The sequence below is a fragment of the Podarcis erhardii genome (assembly GCF_964252035.2).
Source record: "Podarcis erhardii genome assembly, chromosome: 7".
Classification (NCBI taxonomy): Eukaryota; Metazoa; Chordata; class Lepidosauria; order Squamata; family Lacertidae; genus Podarcis; species Podarcis erhardii.
Genome location: NC_138511.1, coordinates 23,715,760 through 23,733,242, shown reverse-complemented (window position 1 = coordinate 23,733,242; position 17,483 = coordinate 23,715,760). Strand labels below are relative to the sequence as shown.

The following is a 17,483-nucleotide window of genomic DNA, read 5'->3' as shown; positions in this document are numbered from 1 at the left end:
CTTATGTTTTGAATATATATATGCACCTTGACCAGGGACAGGAGACAGACAGCGGCATTTCATAGAATCATAAGATCATGGAATTGTACAGTTGGAAGACCACCTGAGGGCCATCTTAGTCTGACCCCCTGCAAGGCAGGAAAATGCAGCTGTCCCAAACATTGACCAAACCTGCAACCTTGGCATTATCAGCCCCACTCCCACAGCTCAGTCACTAAAGTCTGTGCACGCATCATAGATATCAAGCCCATGGCTTCCACCAAAGAATCATGGGAACCGTAGTTCACCGCCTTTCAGAGCTACAGTTCCCAGCACTCGTAGCAAGCTACCATTCCCAGGATTCGTGTGGGAGGAATCATGCGTATGCAGCCCAAGTGTCCTGATTCATACTACCTTGGATGGTGGCACACTCTCCTCCACTGGTGGTTTTTAAACAGAGGTTGGGCAGCCATTGGCCAGGAATTCTTTAGCCGTGATTCCTGGGGTTGGACTAGATGACCCTAGGGATCCCTTCCAACTGTACAATTATGTGATCACGGCTTTTGTTCCAACTCCGTTTATTGCTTTACTTCTGTAAATGCAAGGAATAAATATTTGCCTTTTTTATATTGCAATTTTAAGTTATGAACTACCCTGAGATCTACAAATGAAGGGCAGTATACAAATTCAATCAACCAGTTAATAAAATAATAATAATAATAATAATAATAATAATAATATCAACAACTAAGCCCACTTTAACTCTCCTTTTCCCACTGTCCTGATCTATATGCTTCTTCTTCTTCTTTTTCCCTTCAGACTTTTACACTCAACAGCAAACTGTTTCCCCACCTATGGATGTGCGTGGCATGGGATTGAAACTCTGGAATGCAATTGATCCTGGGCAAGGCAGCTGGGGGGTGGGGTGGGGCGGCGAGGTTTTCCCAGATCCTCTGGCAGCCCTGCCGCGCGGCTTTGCGTACCCTACCAGTTGGTACAGGCAGAAGGCTATTCTCTTCGGGGCTCATTGACGGTCAATGTAGCGTGCACTAAGGGGATGCCTCCTCTATTATCTGACCGCGTGCCGGGATTGGCTGCGTGACTGTGGGAAACGCCAAGGAGCCCAAAACTCACATCGCTGCTGAGCTGCTGGCAGATATAAATAGAGGCCCGCGGAGAGCTTTGGAGCAGAAGGGTTGCGTTTGGGTCAGACAGCTAATACCCAGAGCTGCCTGACTTCGGCTGACAGGGTCACGGATGGCTCCTAGCTGCATGGTCCATGTGGAGGAAGAGAGGGCGCTGGCGAAAGAGAAGAACAAGGTAGGCAAGGGTTTCTGTAGGCCGGTCTTGGCAGAGGTGTCATTACTCTAGAGCTGGTCCCCACATGCTGCCATCCCTCAGTGTCTTGTGTGTGCAGATGCAACGCCACAAGTTAGAACGTTTAGGATGTCCTCACACTGCTTCAATGTTCTGCTTCTGCTTCTTCCGCAACACACCCCCAATGAAAAGGGAGCCAGTTCACACATTCAGCTGTCCATCATCAAGTGCAGATCAATCAAAGGACTGGCTTGTATGTGGGAACTGATGTCGGTGTGTGTGTGTGTCAGGCAGAAGGTAACACTGGCAGAAAGGAAGGCTGTAGGGAGGCTAGAGGGAAAGCTCGGGTTGAGCACATACAGTTATTTTAGAAAAGGGTAGGTAGAATATTAGACTGAAGGATGAATGGATAGATTATCTGGCTGGATCAACGAATGATTATTAAATGGGATGGATGGGGTATTCAATTGAGCTGTTCAGTGGGTGGGTGGTTAAACAGAATATTAAACGGATGGGTCAGTGGTTGCCAAACTTTTTTGTCTTCCTGGACCACTTGCAAGTTGCTGAGGGTCTCGACAGGCCGCTTACTAAGTTTTCTGCCTGTAGTGGCAGCTGTAATGCACTGTGCTAAATTAAAAATGAATTTTAATGCTTCTTTTATTTTCCTATGTTACATTGGATGACAATTTGCATTCCATGGAATTCAAACTGTACTTCTATTTAATACAATATAAGAAACAAAAGAAGCAACAAAATTCAAAATCACTAGGAATATTTAATGTGGGCAAGCAGTGAATTACCTAAATGATGCTTGGAGACCATTAGTGGTCCATTCACCAGTTTCGTCCATTAGTGGTCCATTCACCAGTTTAGATAGAACCCCTAGTTTAGATAGATTAGATAAATCTAGTCTATAAAGCAGGGTATCTATTACCATCAAATGTGAGTTAAGATGTGCTAGATTAGAAGGGGGGGGGGGGGAGAGACAGAATGGAGCTAGGAGATCAATTACCCCCTAATGCAAAGGTGGAAATTCTGCTATTCTGAAATCAAATGACAGGCACTGGAAAATTCTGCATGGCCAGCAGCCCCTGAATGCTGTTGCATAGGTTTTATTCATTGACTTTGTGAAGCTTAAAGGCCTTTTTCCTTCTTTCTCCTTTGCAGCTGAGGAAGCCAGTGGTCGAGAAAATGCGCCGCGATCGGATTAACAGCAGCATTGAGCAGCTGAAGGTCCTTCTTGAGAAAGAATTCCAGAGGCATCAGCCCAACTCCAAACTGGAGAAAGCAGATATCTTGGAAGTGGCTGTCAGTTACCTGAAGCAACAGCAGCATCAAATTCAGGCTCCTGGTGAGTGTGGGATTTCCATCCTTAGGTACCCAAGCCTTGTCAGGCAAATGTTCCACAAGTCCCTGAGGTTACTTGTTTCAGGGGGTTTGAATGGCACCTGTAGCATCTTATTCATTTGACAAAATTTGCTTTCAAAAATAAAATAAAATTGTATACAAGGAGTAAGTGAGAGTTGTGGAAAGCCAGAGCCTGCCGTGGGTTGTGGGGTCTTTTGTTTCCTAGCTAGTTTTCCCAGATCAAGGTCCCAGAAGCCAGTTTGCACAACACATTTTTAAGTGTAGAAATGTGGCACAGGGAAAATGTAGATATATTCTTCAGGGAGGGACAATTGGTTGACCTGTGGCAGATGCATGCTTCTCCTGCATTATATGTCCGAAGGTCCCTCCGTATGGTGTGGTAGTGCAGAGTGTTGGATTTAGACTAGGGCTGCAGAACCTGTGGTCTTCCAGAAGTTGTTGGACTACAACTCCCATCATCCTTGACCATTGTCCATGCTAACTGGATCTTAAGTAGGTGAACGACACCTAGGAAGCCACAGGTACCCCCACCCCCGGCCTAAATCCAACTCTCTTAACTACCGCACTATACTGAGAGCTTGCCCCAGCGAATCCTGGGAACCACAGCTTGTTAAGGGTGCCGGGAATTATAGCTTGGTGAGGGGCAAACTGCAGCTAGCAGGATTTTCTTTTGGAGGGGGAACAATGCACATTAAATGTATAAATAGTCAAAGAAGCAGCCATAAGTTGTGCTCACATCTGTGCATCTGATATAATAATTTAAAAAAAAAATTATTTCATCTCTCTAGCACTGAGCCAGAAGAATCCAGAGCTTGATTTCAACACCGGCTACCTGCGTTGCTTGAAGGAAGCGCTGCATTTCCTCTCCTTCTGTGAGCCCAAGAGAGAAACGCAAGCCCGGCTGATTAAGCACTTCTGCAAAGTCCACGTGATCGCAGACAGGGTGCAGACAGGCACTCCTGCCATGGGCTGCCTGCCACCATCTCCTCATGCCCCACCCAAGAAACAAGCTGCCAACAAGAAGCCCCCAGCACCTGCCACGGTGCTCTGGAGACCTTGGTAGGAGGAGCTGGATGGACTTCCAGTAGAATAACCACCTACAAAGTAAAAGAAAGAAAAAGCTCAGATAAAACCTAAAGGATTCTTTACGATTCCTCTTTAAGAAGTAGGAAGCATTTGATTTCCAAGGAGGGGAGAGTTGGGTTGTTTGTTGCCGCAAGAAATGTTCTTGCAAAGTCATTTCCCTTCACAATGAAGGAGCGTGAAGTTGTCTGCTCTTATGGGCTGCTGTGGCAGAGAGGAGGCGTCTTTTCCTTGGCAGTCTAGAAAAGGAAAGAAAGTGGTTTTAGCTTTCTGACAATAGAGATGCATTGCCGAGGACTTCCAACAGCATCTGTTGGGAGACTGAAAGACTTCCTGACTCTCTGTTCATATTGTCCTTCAGAAGAAGGGTTGCTTTTGTTTCGACACTGTAATTTGTATCAAAGTGCTTTAGTCTTTTCTTTCTTTCTTTTTCTACTTTCTGAGTGAACCTTCCAGGAACCTAGCTCCACTGACTGAGAATCCCCTGCTGTTCTGATAGTGTGTACCACTCTCCAATCTTTGAGCGGGGCGAGATTTCAGAGGTTTCCCATACCATCGGCTATGCTGTCCGGGGCTGATGGGAGTTGGCATTCCAACAGCATCTAAAGGGCCTTGTGTTAGGTTTCACTCTCTGTGCCTTATGCGTCTCCCATTTGGGAGAGTTTTCTGCCTTTTGTGAAGGAAACACATGTTTATGTATCTTTAATAAGGAGAAAGTAATGTGCGTATGTACGTTTGTTGAACACGAACAAATTGGAATGCTTTTATAAAGCGATGTTGCATTCATCCCCATGTGGTGTTGAATATAATTTGAATTTCTTTGATAGAAATGTTAATAAAGAAATCATTTTTTCTTCCACAATGAATGAATCCTTCGTTTCAGCTCTGGAGTAGTATACTTAATAACCTGCACAATAACAACAACAGCAACAAGAAAACAACACACACCTGTTCAAATCTTAAACGAGCCCATTAGGTATAAGCCACTATAAAATCATAGGGTTGTAATCCAACTACCATAAGTTCTACTTGAGACAGACCAATTGAAATTAGTGAAATTACTGAAATTGACTATCTTGGATCCATTATTCTCAGTTCTATTCTGAGCAAAACTTAATTAGATATAATACATTGGCTGTGTTCACAAGGCAGTTTTCCATTTTCCTACAATCCACAATCTACTCAGAGTAGACCCACTGGCCTTCATCTGCATGACTAACCTAGCCCATTCATTTCAATGGGTCTACTCTGAGTAAGTTACAATCCGATACCTTCCTCCACTAGTCATTTGCTATTAAGCACCATGGCTATTCACTTGCTAGCCCTGCCTCCATACATATTTGCTTTATTTTTTCATGGCATTTATACTCACACACACATAATTTTATTTGCATGCTGCCTTTCCACAGTTCAAACCATGCTCAAGGCGGCTCACGGCATGACAAAGAATGCACAACTACAACCTAACAAAAGTAATCATAAACAATATCTAAAACATTAAAAGATATGCAACAGAATTGAACAATTTCCACATTAATAACAATATCTGAAATAAAGGTACAAAAAACCAACAGCAACAACAACTGCAAGAATGTCCCCCCAACAACAACAAAAACCCAGGAATCGCAGCTTTTGTAGCTGGAGTCCATCCCTCCCAGGCCAGGTGGGGAAAAGCCTGCAAGGCAAGGGAGCAGATCTTCCAAGGCTCAGAGCCAAAATGACAGAGTGGAGTTACTTAGCTAAAGTATTAGAATAGTTCAATATGGGTGCAGAATTCAGCAGCTGGATTGCTATTAAGCACACTTGTGTCCAAAGGATCTGTCCAACATCAAACTGTCTAGAGAGGCTGGTTGTGCCATGCGGTCCTAACCATCCTTGCAGTGTACCCAAACTGAACTCTGTCTGCTACCTGAATAGCACCTGTCAAAACACGCTAGATAAGTTTGAGCCAGTGGGTTTGTTGCAATCAAAGCTTGCTCTATCTCACGGGGTGACTCTAGACTCAATAGCCAGTGGGATTTTTCTACATGAGGTGTCCTTCAGCTTTTTCAAGGATTCGTGCGTGGCATGAATATAATGAATATCTAGGGAAATCAGTTCAGCATTGGGAAAATCAGTTCGTCATCACTTTTATACCCTCCTCCAGTTGCCTGACTAGCTGCAGCATTAACACTGCGTCTTATATCACATATAGTTCTGGATGGAGCCCTTACAATACTGGAATTCTGCATCGGGATCTGAAAGCAAAAACCTCCTTGAGATCATCATCTGTGGCAATGTATGGCACCACCAAGAGAGATGGATAAATGTCACACAGTGCATAACATTCATTGAGAAATAGTCTCCTCCATTGTTTGTTAGGCAGACCTTGTCTTCTGTATTCAGCCATGGGAATTAAAGACAGCCAGCCATTTTCAGAAAACTTATCTTCATTTGCGAATTCAAAAAAAAAGAGTTATATGACCCTGGAAAAAGCACCTTTGGTCAGGACCTCAAATCCATCTCTTCTGCTGTGGCCATCTTGTTTCAATGCAAAGCGTAAATTTCTCCTGTCCTTACAAATAATGTCTAATCCATAGGAATTCTGTCCTTTGCTTGAAGCGCCTCCTATTTTCTCAGTCCTTTAAACTACAACCAAAGGAACATCTAATACCAATGGCCCCAAGTTATTGCTTCTCAAGTATGCCCTGTAGTAGTTTCTTCCTCCTTTAACAAGGCCATTAAATGGGCACATCCTTTATAAATTACTTCCTCGTCTGTGCCTTCGTTTTTCCCTGCTAGATGATGTATTTCTTCATTGCTTTCCCAGTTCGTTCCATCTTTCACAGACTTTTTAACTGAGGAGCTTTCTAATGAATTTGAGTTACATCCCAGCATTGATTAGCAGGCGGTGGTTGTGGAAGAGGGGATAAGGATGTCTATTGGGCGAAGGCACTTCCAGCTGAAGGCAGTGGCAGGAAAACCCTCCCTCCTCCTGTGACTCCAGTTCCTGCTATCCCATCAGCCACTTGGTTACAGGACACCCCCTGTCACTCATCCCCTGGGTCCCTCGTTAGCCCTACAAAAAAGTTCAATAATCAACCTTACAAGATATGGCACATGAGGAAAATGGAAGCTCAGGCACAACTTCTGAAAATTAACTTTCTTGTAACACATTCCAGCCATGCAGATTCTGGCTGTCTCGAAGAGCAACTCCTTACCAATGACAGTGGCTGTTCGTGCTGCCTTGCCTTCTCTGAAAGCACTGTCTCCTCCCACCCCCCACCGAAAACCCCCCCACATCAGATCCAGTAACAGTGTCCATCTAGAAGGCCACAGGTTTCCAACCCCAATCTATCCTATTTGGGCACAGTAAGGAATTAATGTGCATAAAATTTGCACCTGCTATTATTTATAAGAATACATATGACACAGTAATAATGATAATAATAATAGTAACAGTAGTAGTAGTAGTAGTAATTCCACCCTGCACTTTCCCCCCAAAGAGTCCCAGGCAGCAAACATATTGATACTTGATGCACAATTAGAAATAGCTGCTAAAATTGAAACAGGCATGCAATCCATTTCATCAGATTGGGGGACATCAAGGTCAGTGGTCTTTAGCAGGTGGGTCGGTCCCACTGCTGGGTCTCGGCCTAACCTAAGTTGGGTCACAACAGCAGCATTACCAACATACATATACATGTCGGAAAATTAAGAAGTGGGTCCCCAAATGCATGCTTGGGCTAAAGGTGAGCCCTTGGTCTGAAAAGGTTGAATACAACTGGTCAAGGTGACCAGTCTAGTGTGCTGTCCAAGGTGCTTAACTACTGAAGGCTGGCTCTCCTGCTCTCCATTCTTAGGTTTCTTATATTTTAAGATGCATTTAGACCCGACAGCCCTTCTCCCATCGAGGGCAAGAATTCAATTCCCATCAGCCCTGACCACGCTGGGCAACAATAAGAAGAAGAAGAAGAAGAAGAGTTTGGATTTGATATCCCGCCTTTCACTCCCCTTCAGGAGTCTCAAAGCGGCTAACATTCTCCTTTCCCTTCCTCCCCCACAACAAACACTCTGTGAGGTGAGTGGGGCTGAGAGACTTCAAAGAAGTGTGACTGGCCCAAGGTCACCCAGCAGCTGCATGTGGAGGAGTGGAGACGCGAACCGGGTTCCCCAGATTATGTGACTACCGCTCTTAACCACTACACCACACTGGCTCTCCCAATAACTCGATAGGTTGCCAAACCTATGCCAAAAAAAAAAACAGCAAAAAACCAGACACAGTCACACCAAAGTTACATTTCAGCCCACCATCTTCATTCAAAATGGCGTCCAGCTCCCAAACGTCAGCATAGATCACCACCACCTCAGGAACACTCAAAAGGCAGCTGTACCGATGCCAAAAAGAGGAAGAAGCCATACCAAAGTCACACCAAGTTCCAGTCTGCCATCTTGTTTCAAAATGGCAGCTGGTGGCCCAGCATCGATGAAAACCCACCCACCCACCCACACCGGGAATCCTTATGTCAAGTTTGGCAATGGTCTATCGAGAGGCTTCTGAACGCAAGGAAAACAAAACTAGCAAACGGACGGACAAATCATTTTGCGAAATATAGAGTTGGCTGTTGCTGTTATTGCTGTTGTTGTTGTTGTTGTTGTTGTTGTTGTTGTTGTTGTTGTTGTTGTTGTTGTTCCCTTTAACTTTGAATGGCTTTCTCCAATGCTGGCAGCTTTTCTCCTGGGAGATCCGGGTGGGGGTGATATTTATTATGTTGATCCTGCGGCTCAGGGGGACTCTTCCGACAATGCCCCTATTAACCTCCAGAGTGTGGGGCTGGGTTTCTCAGTGTTTCCCACACTTTCGAGCCCATTGATGACATTCATGGGGAGGACAAATGAAGTGTGCCTGGGCCACAGCGCCCATTAGTGCCGCTGTGCAGCTCACTATTGTGCTGGCCGGCAATTTCTGTCCTGATAGGCCATCTGGAGAGCTTCGCTTTCCCAGGGACCACATTGAGCGATCGGCATTATCCCCCAGACTCTCTCTATATATATCAACAACAACAACGCTGGGAACTTTATGCTCTCTGACACCAAATCGCTGGCATTGGGGAGGCTTTCCCAAACTCATTTCAAACCCTCTTTAAAAGGTCTAGAAATTGAGGGGGGGTTAGAAAGGGGGCTCAGAGAAGGGGAATAATAATGCTATTTTATTTTATTACAGTTCAGCTTGCCCCATATTGGTACATTTGACAGAATCTATGGGAGGCATTTGGGACGCGGGTGGCGCTGTGGGTTAAACCACAGAGCTTAGGACTTGCTGATCGGAAGGTCGGTGGTTCGAATCCTGCGATGGGGTGAGCTCCTGTTGCTCGGTCCCTGCTCCTGCCAACCTAGCAGTTTGAAAGCAAGTCAAAGTACAAGTAGATAAATAGGTACCGCTCCGGCGGGAAGGTAAACGGTGTTTCTGTGTGCTGCTCTGGTTCGCCAGAAGCGGCTTAGTCATGCTGGCCACATGACCTGGAAGCTGTACGCCGGCTCCCTCAGCCAATAAAGCAAGATGAGCGCCGCAACCCCAGAGTCAGCCATGACTGGACCTAATGATCAGGGGTTCTTTATGGGAGACATTGGGAAAACAAAATCCAGAGTGTGGTGTTGTAGTCAATGATAACCCTTCTCAGAGTAGACCCATTGAAATGAATGTCCATCATTAGCTTAGGTTTGATAAAGTCAGTGGGCCTACTCTGAGTTGGATGCAGCTCAGGGAAATTCTGGTTCAGACCAGGCTTAAAATACTTGGGGAAATATTGGGATTGAGGAATTGGATCAGGTCGAAGCCAGCTGAGCTGATTCCCCACTGAAATCAATGGGCCGGGAATGACTTTCCCCATTGACTTCAACAGGACTCAGTTAGACTGGATGAAGTCCTGTATGTTCTTACCTGGGAGCAAGTCCCACTGACGTCACTAGGACTTCTATCTGAGCAGACCTCTGCAACATCGCTCCATAAAGGACATGACAATTTGGGCAGAGGGGGGGAGGGAGGTAAGCGGAGTTCTGCGTGCTTGAGTCAGAGCTCTCTCCCACCCCACAAATATCCAAACGATTAAAAATCGGCATCAGGTGACCTGGGAGGCCAGGGTTCAAAAGGAGGGAGTAGAGCCATGTGCAGCACTTTGAGTTCCTTGGAGAGGCAAATATGTACGTAATTTACTGTTTTCATGTAGAGCAGCTCAGGCATGTGGCTCTACAGACTACGACTGGTAGTAGTGTGGTGTAGTGGTTAGAGTGTTGGACTGTGGGAGGCCAGGATTCAAAGCCACCACTCAGTCACGAAGCTCACCGGGTGTCCTTGGAGCCAGTTGCTGCCTCTCAGCCTAACCTACCTCACCGGGTTGTTGTGAAGATAAAATGGGGAGAGGATACCGTGAGCTGCTTGGAGGAAAAGGCAGCATTATTAAGAATAATTTTGTTTGCTTGCTTGCTTGCTTGCTTGCTTGTTTGTTACCCATCCTTCACTTCCTCTGTCCCCTAAGCATTACATATTGTATTTCTAAAAAGAAAAAGAAAAAACCCATTACAGTGGTACCTCAGGTTACAGATGCTTCCGGTTACAGGCACTTCAGGTTACAGACTCTGCTAACCCAGAAATAGTACCTCGGGTTAAGAACTTTGCTTCAGGGTGAGAACAGGAATTGTGTGGCGCGGCGGCAGTGGGAGGCCCCATTAGCTAAAGTGTTACCTCAGGTTAAGAACAGTTTCAGGTTAAGAATGGACCTCCAGAACGAATTAAGTTCTTAACCTGAGGTACCACTGTAAAGTCATCAAATAAATTATCTAACAAAATGAACAGTTGTGTTCGAAAATCTTCAAACTTAAAATGTTTATGTGTTTATTATGTAAATAAATAATTGGATATTTAATTATTTAAATAAATAGGATGCGGAGCAGGACTCATTCTACCAGTACTGCTGAAAGACCAGCTCCATCAGGTGCCTCCTACTCCTGAATTGCTGTTTTTAAGCCTTTGCACCTGAATTTGGGGGGGGGGGGTTCTTCTTCCTCTTCCCTCCTTGTCCTTTCCTCCTTGGATATCGTGTCTTTCAGGTGCTAAGCCTGCAGGCAGCGACTCTCTTGTTTTAAAATGATTGTATGTAAAAGCCACCCAGCGTGCCTTTTTGGCTGAAGAGCAGGGTGTAAATGCTCTAAATAAACAAATATAAATAAATAAAACCTTTACCCAACAAATTTATCCAAACTTCCACCAATGAGCTTAGTGGCTGAGGTGGGAATTCGAACCCACACTGTGTGTTTTTTGGCACGCCTACTAATAACTTAGGTAAGTTTACCCAGATATACAATGGGAACATCTATTTTAACATACTATTTTATTTTATAATGAATATTTTTAAACTACTGACCTTTTTTATGTCATGCAAAATTGAGGTTAATTTGTCATTAACTCTTTTATCCATAATTTTAAATGTTTTTTATATTAGGTAAAAGCCCTTGGAGTTGTTGTTTTTTTGCTTATTTTTACAAAAGGGTTGTATCCAACACCAGGCCTACTCTGAGTAGACCCATTGAACTGGGCATGTTACTTTCGAGGGGGTCGACTCTGAGAAGGGCTTCGTTTGATACAAACCAAATCCAGTCACACAAATTTAAAAGAAGGGTCAAGTTGATAACGACAGTGCCTCAGAGCATGGGCAGAGTGCAATCCCTCCAAGGGGAAAAGCAAAACAAAAAAAGATGGAAACGATGCACCACTTTTTTTTACCCTGGGAATTAACCGCCAGCAGATGGAAGAGGAGAAAAGCTCATTGGTTTAATGGGCCTATAAAGTGAGTGTGGAAAGGAAGAGATTTTTGCAGTGGCGGGAGAATTGGGGGGGGGGGGGGGTAGGTGGGAGTGTGTGCAGCCAACCCACCCACCCCCACCCGAAAAAGGGGGATGCTGTTTGGGGCATGACTGCCTGGTTCACCTCAGATGGTGTGAGCCTGCAAATCCCTGTTTCCCACACATTGATCCATTCATGCTGTTAAACTGCAGACAAAAGACGTGTGCCTCATGAGTCCTTTCATGCCATCTGGCCTGTACTCTGGAGGGGTGATTTGGAGAGGAGAAGGAGTTGGGGGGGGGGAGATGATGGAGAGAAGGAAGGAGAGTTATTTCATGAAGAGGGGCGAACCCACCCACCCACCGCCCCCTGCTCGGGAGTCCCTAGGGGTCTTTGTGACGCGGGTGGCAGTCGTTGCTGAAATCCACTCATTTCATATTCCCCCCCCCAAAAAAAAACCCCTGTACATCCGATTTCTTATCCGAACCTCCCGCATAGCCATCAGACTTTGTGCAGCTGGTGTGCCCTCAGCGCCATGCCAAAGGCAGCGGTTTGTGTCCGAAGGTTGCAATCCTCACCCCACTTACGAGGGGAGTAAGGCACCTGCCTGGATTCGATAGGACTGGCTTCTGAATGGATAGAATTGCGCTGGCAGAAGCAGTAAAACAATGTTATTGCAAAGGCTTCTGCCGGTGCTGGCATATGCAAGCTTTTGCATCACACAGGATTCTTCGTCAGGTGGCCTGGCGTTCAAATTGCATGGGTTAAGCTAGGGAAGTGTAGCTTTCTGTGTTGCACAGAACTCCGCCACCCTGCTTTGGTCAGATTTTGCTCCATTTGGCAGGAGGGACGCACATTCTTTAAAACCAGCCAAGTCCCAGAGGTATACAGGTTTCCTGATCTCACAGGTTTGAAATAAAACTGGCGGCTTTAAGAGTTCACCGACTCTTGGGGTCGGCGAAAGCTGTTCGAGAATATACATCACCACTGCCTTCTCTTTAGAACCTGTCAGCTATAACTGGGGCTTTAGAAAGTTAAGGCAGGTGTGGTCTCTTTGCTCTTCAGAAGCAGAGAATCACAGAGCTGTTGAATTAGAAGGGATCCCGAGGGTCATCTAGTCCAACCCCAAGCAAAGGAGGGATGCAGTTCAGTGGCTGAGCACACAGAAGGCCGTAGGTTCAATTCCTGGCATCTCCAGGAATCTGAAAGCCTGGAGATCTGCTGCTAGTCATGGTAGACCTTTTATTTGCCAAAGTACTAGAGATAGTGAAGAAACATTGAAGGGTTTTAACATTGAAGGCTTTAACCAAGTGGAAACCAAGGGAGAGGCGGGAGGAGAATTAACTGCCTCACTAACGACTACCTGCTTGAAGGGACATGGTACTTGCTAAGTGCTACTTGCTTAAAATATCATGATACAAATTATTTCACCTTTTTTTCACTGGCAATGATCACATTATACTCCCCCCGCCCCGCCCCCTTCTCTCCCTCCCGCTGCTTTTGTGAGTATTTTCCTCTCTTTTCTTTGATTTGGGAACTGAAAAAATATATGTATGTAACCTTTGTGGGCTTTTGTTTTTGTTTTGTTTTTAAGGTTAGGTGACTTTGCTTGCTTTGTGTTTAATTACACAGCAAGGCTACCTAAGCATGCAGTATGGCTGGGGATTCTTTTTGTGTTACAAAAATAAAAATGAAATTGTTGAATAATTCTGCAGAGGAAGGGTGGGGATGAGGCCTGGGAATGAAGGGAGGCACAGCTAAATACAAGAACTGGTATGTGTGATTTTGAGAGGGGGGCTGGGAGAGATGTACCCAACCAAGTCCTACTCACTCAGCCTAAACCCATCAGTGGACCTAAATTAGTCAAGTTCATTCATTGCAATGGTTCTACTCTGAGGAGGCCTATAATCCAGGGTGGATGCCAGCCAGATGCAAACAGAAAAAGTCACAGTCCTTGTGCACCTTTAATAGGAGATAATTTTTGCTGACCAACTTATGCTCCAGTACTCCCTGCACCCTCCCCAGAACATATGTTTTTCCTTTTACATTTTGGTTGCTATTCTCTGAAAATCGACCTCACTGTATTCATTCAAGCACACTTTAATGTCAGTGAAAAAGGTCTGGGTCTCCCAAATCCTGCTAGCCCCCCACTACAACCCCTTTCAAGGCAAGCTTTTGGAAATGGGAAAGTTGAAGGGGTGGGGGGAAGGTGTGCGCACACACAGAGTCTTCCTGAGCATCGCTCCCTGGCACTTAATTTCACTGCATCCTGGGGAAAAGGCAGCATATTGAGATGTTGACGTCTCTCCGGCTCCCAAGGCCGAAGATAATGGCCGTTCCCACATTCCCATCCTCCTCGAAGCTGGTCTCTGTTGTTACGCGCCCCCCACCCCAAGCTCCCCAGTCCACCTGCTCCTTGGGGAACAGTGGTATTATCCCAAAGCGATTCACAGTCAATTTACCATGCTGTAATAGATGCCTCCCCTATTGTCCCGGAGAAACTCCCCCATTGGCCAGGGAGTGTGGGAAACTCCAAGACGCTCTGGACCCAGGCATTTGGAGGAGGCTGGTGGATATAAATAGAGGCCCCCACTCCCTTTCGCTTCCACACAGCAGACCTGAAGCCAAACAGTTTCCTCGCTTTCCTGGGTTAATCATGGCAACAGCCGGCACTTCGCTGGAAATCCAGGCAGCCAAAGCGAAAAACAGAGTAAGTGTTTTCTTCTGTTGTCCTGCTTGGAAATGGTCAGATCCTGCCCCGTCAAGAGAGAGGGGGTTGTGTGGAAGGCTAGCAAAATGGACTTACTGTACTCAGCTTCCTTAACTCTCCCCCAGACTTACCTGGCAATGTTTGGTGGGGTGGGGATGTTTAAACCTGGGTTAACTTTTGCACGCAAGCAGACGCTCTTATCGCTGAGCCATGGCCTTTCCTCACGTGCGATTTGCTAACTCTCTTTTCTCCTTTCCTTGTCCCCTCACAGTTGCAGAAGCCTCTGGTGGAGAAGTTGCGCCGCGACCGCATCAACGGCAGCATCGAGCAACTGAAACTGCTTCTGGAGAAGGAATTCCAGAGACACCAGCCCAGCTCCAAGCTGGAGAAGGCTGACGTTCTGGAGATGACCGTCAGCTACCTAAAATATAGCCAAAGTGAGTGCTGGACTTGTTTATTTATGCTAGAAACCTGTATCGGTTTAATGCCACATTCAGTGCATGGATCTCTACCACTACTGAATTCTGGGAGGGGTAGTTTGGTCAGGATTGCCGCAAAGATCCCATGTGCTACTCAGAGAATGACATTGCCTGTGGCTGCCTAGGTACCTTGGCACAATGACAAGTCCCCTAGGTTTCCTAGGGAGAAGCGGTGGCTGTTAAGCTAGGTTTAATGTGTTGGGTAGCTATGCCCTTTACATAGCTAGTGTGTGTTAGGTCAAAACACCACTGTGGGCACCCTCACCTCTAAATCCCATCTCTCTTTCTTCACAGCACTGGCGACATCGTCTGTAAGCAGAACCCAGGATTACAGCAAAGGCTATTCCTCCTGCCTGAAGGAAACTCTGCAGTTCCTGGCCATCCACTCAACGAACTCCGAAACCCAGAGCAAACTCTTAAGTCACTTCCAGAAGCCTTGGGAGGTGGCTAGCAAGGACGCCTCTCCACTTTCTACCCCCACTCTGCTTCAGAAGGGGTCACCCCAAGGCGCCGTCTCAAAACCAGCCTACAAATTGTGGAGGCCTTGGTAGGAGAGCTCTTATTCTCGACATGTGTTTAAGACATCCAGGAGGAGTTGGCAATTTGCCATGCAAATCCTGCACCGCTCCTCGGGAGAATATGTGCGGTTTAATATGTATTGGTATCTGACTGACAAAAGCCTTCCGCATTCAAAAAGGCAAAGTGATCAGAAAGGAAAAACCGTTCTGAAAGAATGAACCAATGTCATCCTTTTATTGGGAGAATTCCGGGCAGCTGTCCCAAGGGGAACAAAAAATCATTATAATTGTGCTGTGTTCGGATCTTGATGCTTATTATTAATTGATAGAAAGTGTGTGTGTGTGTGTGTGTGTGTGCATGCGTTTGAGGTTTGTTTTGTTTGCAAAAAAAAGAGTAACTTCTAAGAAGTTTTTGGGCCATTTTCTTTTTTCAAGAGTCTGTGCTTTGTGTGGCTTCCTTGCAGCCACAGCAACAGACTGGCCAGATTTTGGTGGTCAGGGTGAATACCCATGAAGGCTAGGGAACTGAACAAATCCTCAGCTTGCTTACTTCACTTACAATTCTCAGGGCCACCTTCCCTTTGTGGGAAGCCCTTGGGGGCCACAATTCAGTGAGATGTGGAGCCAGAAGTGGGCAGAGTAATGAGGTGTCAATGTTGCCTTTGCATGGCAGGCTACATTCCAGCCCTGCAAATACCAGGTTTCGAAACACACACATAGCCCCATGCTTCATCCAAGAAGGGCTATTACAAGTTCCTGGACATATTTCAGTCAGACGAAAGAACTCAAGGAAAGTGTGATGCAGGGCTGCAATGAAGTTCTGTAACATTTGTAGATTTCCAACACACATGTAGTCTGTGAAACAGCTGCTATTTAGATGCCCACAAATGCAAGAGGTTATTTTGAAAAAAGGAAAAAAAGGCCTTTGAATGTTGCTGCTGTGATGAAGTTCTATAACATTTGTAGACTGTACAGTGTGGCAAGAGAAAAGCGTTACCCTGTGACGATAACGTGTAGAGGATGTTCTTCAAATTGGTTGACTCTCCAAGGCAGAGTGTTTGTGTTCGAGAAGCTGAACGAATGCTTTTTATAAAGGCAGAAACATAGTTTTCTATCCTCATAGGAAGGAATGTAACAGCCCAGAGTGCTGAAATATGTATAACATGAATTGTTTAATGATGTCTTTTATGAAAGGCTAATTGTACAAATTGTATTTACTTTTCTTTCGGTACCATAACTGTTTTTATGGTAGGTTAATTTTTGCTGGCTACCGTCCTTGGAGGATGATGTAATGTTGTTGGGTGTGACGCACCGAATCTGTAATCCGTTGGAAACCACTTTTGCACAGTGAATGAGAAACAAATAAAACTAGCTTGCCTTACATGCATTTCAGTGTATCCAGTGCGTTATTCTGATTGAAGATGGGACACTCTGAGCAATTGGCCTCTAACATCAAGGGAGTGTGGAGTTTTCACTTTGCTTTACAGCAAGATTGTTACTCATGAGTTAAGGCTGCACTTACCTAACTGCACTTACCTGAGAGAAAGCCCAACCAAGTTCAATAGGATTTACTTCCCAGGAGACATGGTCACTAGGACCGAACTGTTAATCCAATTGTGTTCACTGGGGCAGACTCCCCAAATCTGCTTAGGAGAGCAGTTTTAGTGAACTGTACACACACATAACAGAACATTTGTTAGTGGTGTTGAGAATTGTTTGGAAAGGCCCCTATCCCCCTCAGAGAGCTACAATATCCAGAGTTCCCTGCGAGAAGAGATTGACTGTTAAACCACTCGAAGAACTGTAGTGGGGGGAATAGGGGTCTCCTAACAACACTCAAGACTACAGCTCCCAGGAATCTTTGGGGGAAGCCATGACTGCTTAAAGGGGTAGGACACTGCTTGAAATGTACAGAGCAGATGTAGAGGAGCCCTTGTCTCCTAATCCCAAATGTGTGGAGGTGTTTGTGGTTCCCCAGGGGTGCAAAAATGACATTCTGCACATGCACGAAAGCTCTCCCTTCTTTCTTATTGCATTGCTTGTCTAGGCTAGGGCAAAGCCTGCATATGACTCCAGGAAAGCCTGGCTCCAACTGCAACCTGAAAGAAGAAACCCGAAAGAAATAATCAATTAACCAAAAACCTCTCTTTCACTTATTATTTATTCAGTTTCTTACTCATCCTTCACTAAAAGGTCCCAGGGCAGAATAC

The 17,483-nt window shown here is 45.5% G+C and overlaps 2 protein-coding genes across 2 annotated transcripts; both read left to right on the top strand.

Moving 5' to 3' along the window:
- The first annotated feature begins 1,179 nt into the window (after positions 1 to 1,179).
- On the top strand, positions 1,180 to 3,737 carry LOC309347757 (transcription factor HES-5-like). Its single transcript, XM_081872529.1, has 3 exons — positions 1,180 to 1,299; positions 2,464 to 2,647; positions 3,453 to 3,737. The coding sequence occupies exons 1-3, from the start codon at positions 1,237 to 1,239 to the stop codon at positions 3,725 to 3,727; spliced, it is 522 nt and encodes a 173-aa protein (XP_081728655.1). The 5' UTR covers positions 1,180 to 1,236; the 3' UTR covers positions 3,728 to 3,737.
- A 10,447-nt stretch (positions 3,738 to 14,184) lies between these two features.
- HES5 (hes family bHLH transcription factor 5) lies at positions 14,185 to 16,660 on the top strand. The gene is made up of 3 exons (XM_081869946.1): positions 14,185 to 14,276; positions 14,548 to 14,713; positions 15,050 to 16,660. Exons 1-3 carry the CDS (start codon positions 14,223 to 14,225, stop codon positions 15,304 to 15,306), a joined length of 477 nt encoding a protein of 158 aa, XP_081726072.1. The 5' UTR covers positions 14,185 to 14,222; the 3' UTR covers positions 15,307 to 16,660.
- The last annotated feature ends 823 nt before the right edge of the window (positions 16,661 to 17,483 follow it).

Bases quoted from the DNA above. Each gene is read 5' to 3' on its own strand.
- LOC309347757 (XM_081872529.1), top strand. From the start codon at position 1,237: ATGGCTCCTAGCTGCATGGTCCATGTGGAGGAAGAGAGGGCGCTGGCG. The intron at 1,300-2,463 runs GTAGGCAAGGGT...TCTCCTTTGCAG, and splicing joins TGGCGAAAGAGAAGAACAAG to CTGAGGAAGCCAGTGGTCGA. The intron at 2,648-3,452 runs GTGAGTGTGGGA...TCATCTCTCTAG, and splicing joins GCATCAAATTCAGGCTCCTG to CACTGAGCCAGAAGAATCCA.
- HES5 (XM_081869946.1), top strand. From the start codon at position 14,223: ATGGCAACAGCCGGCACTTCGCTGGAAATCCAGGCAGCCAAAGCGAAA. The intron at 14,277-14,547 runs GTAAGTGTTTTC...GTCCCCTCACAG, and splicing joins CAGCCAAAGCGAAAAACAGA to TTGCAGAAGCCTCTGGTGGA. The intron at 14,714-15,049 runs GTGAGTGCTGGA...CTTTCTTCACAG, and splicing joins CTACCTAAAATATAGCCAAA to CACTGGCGACATCGTCTGTA.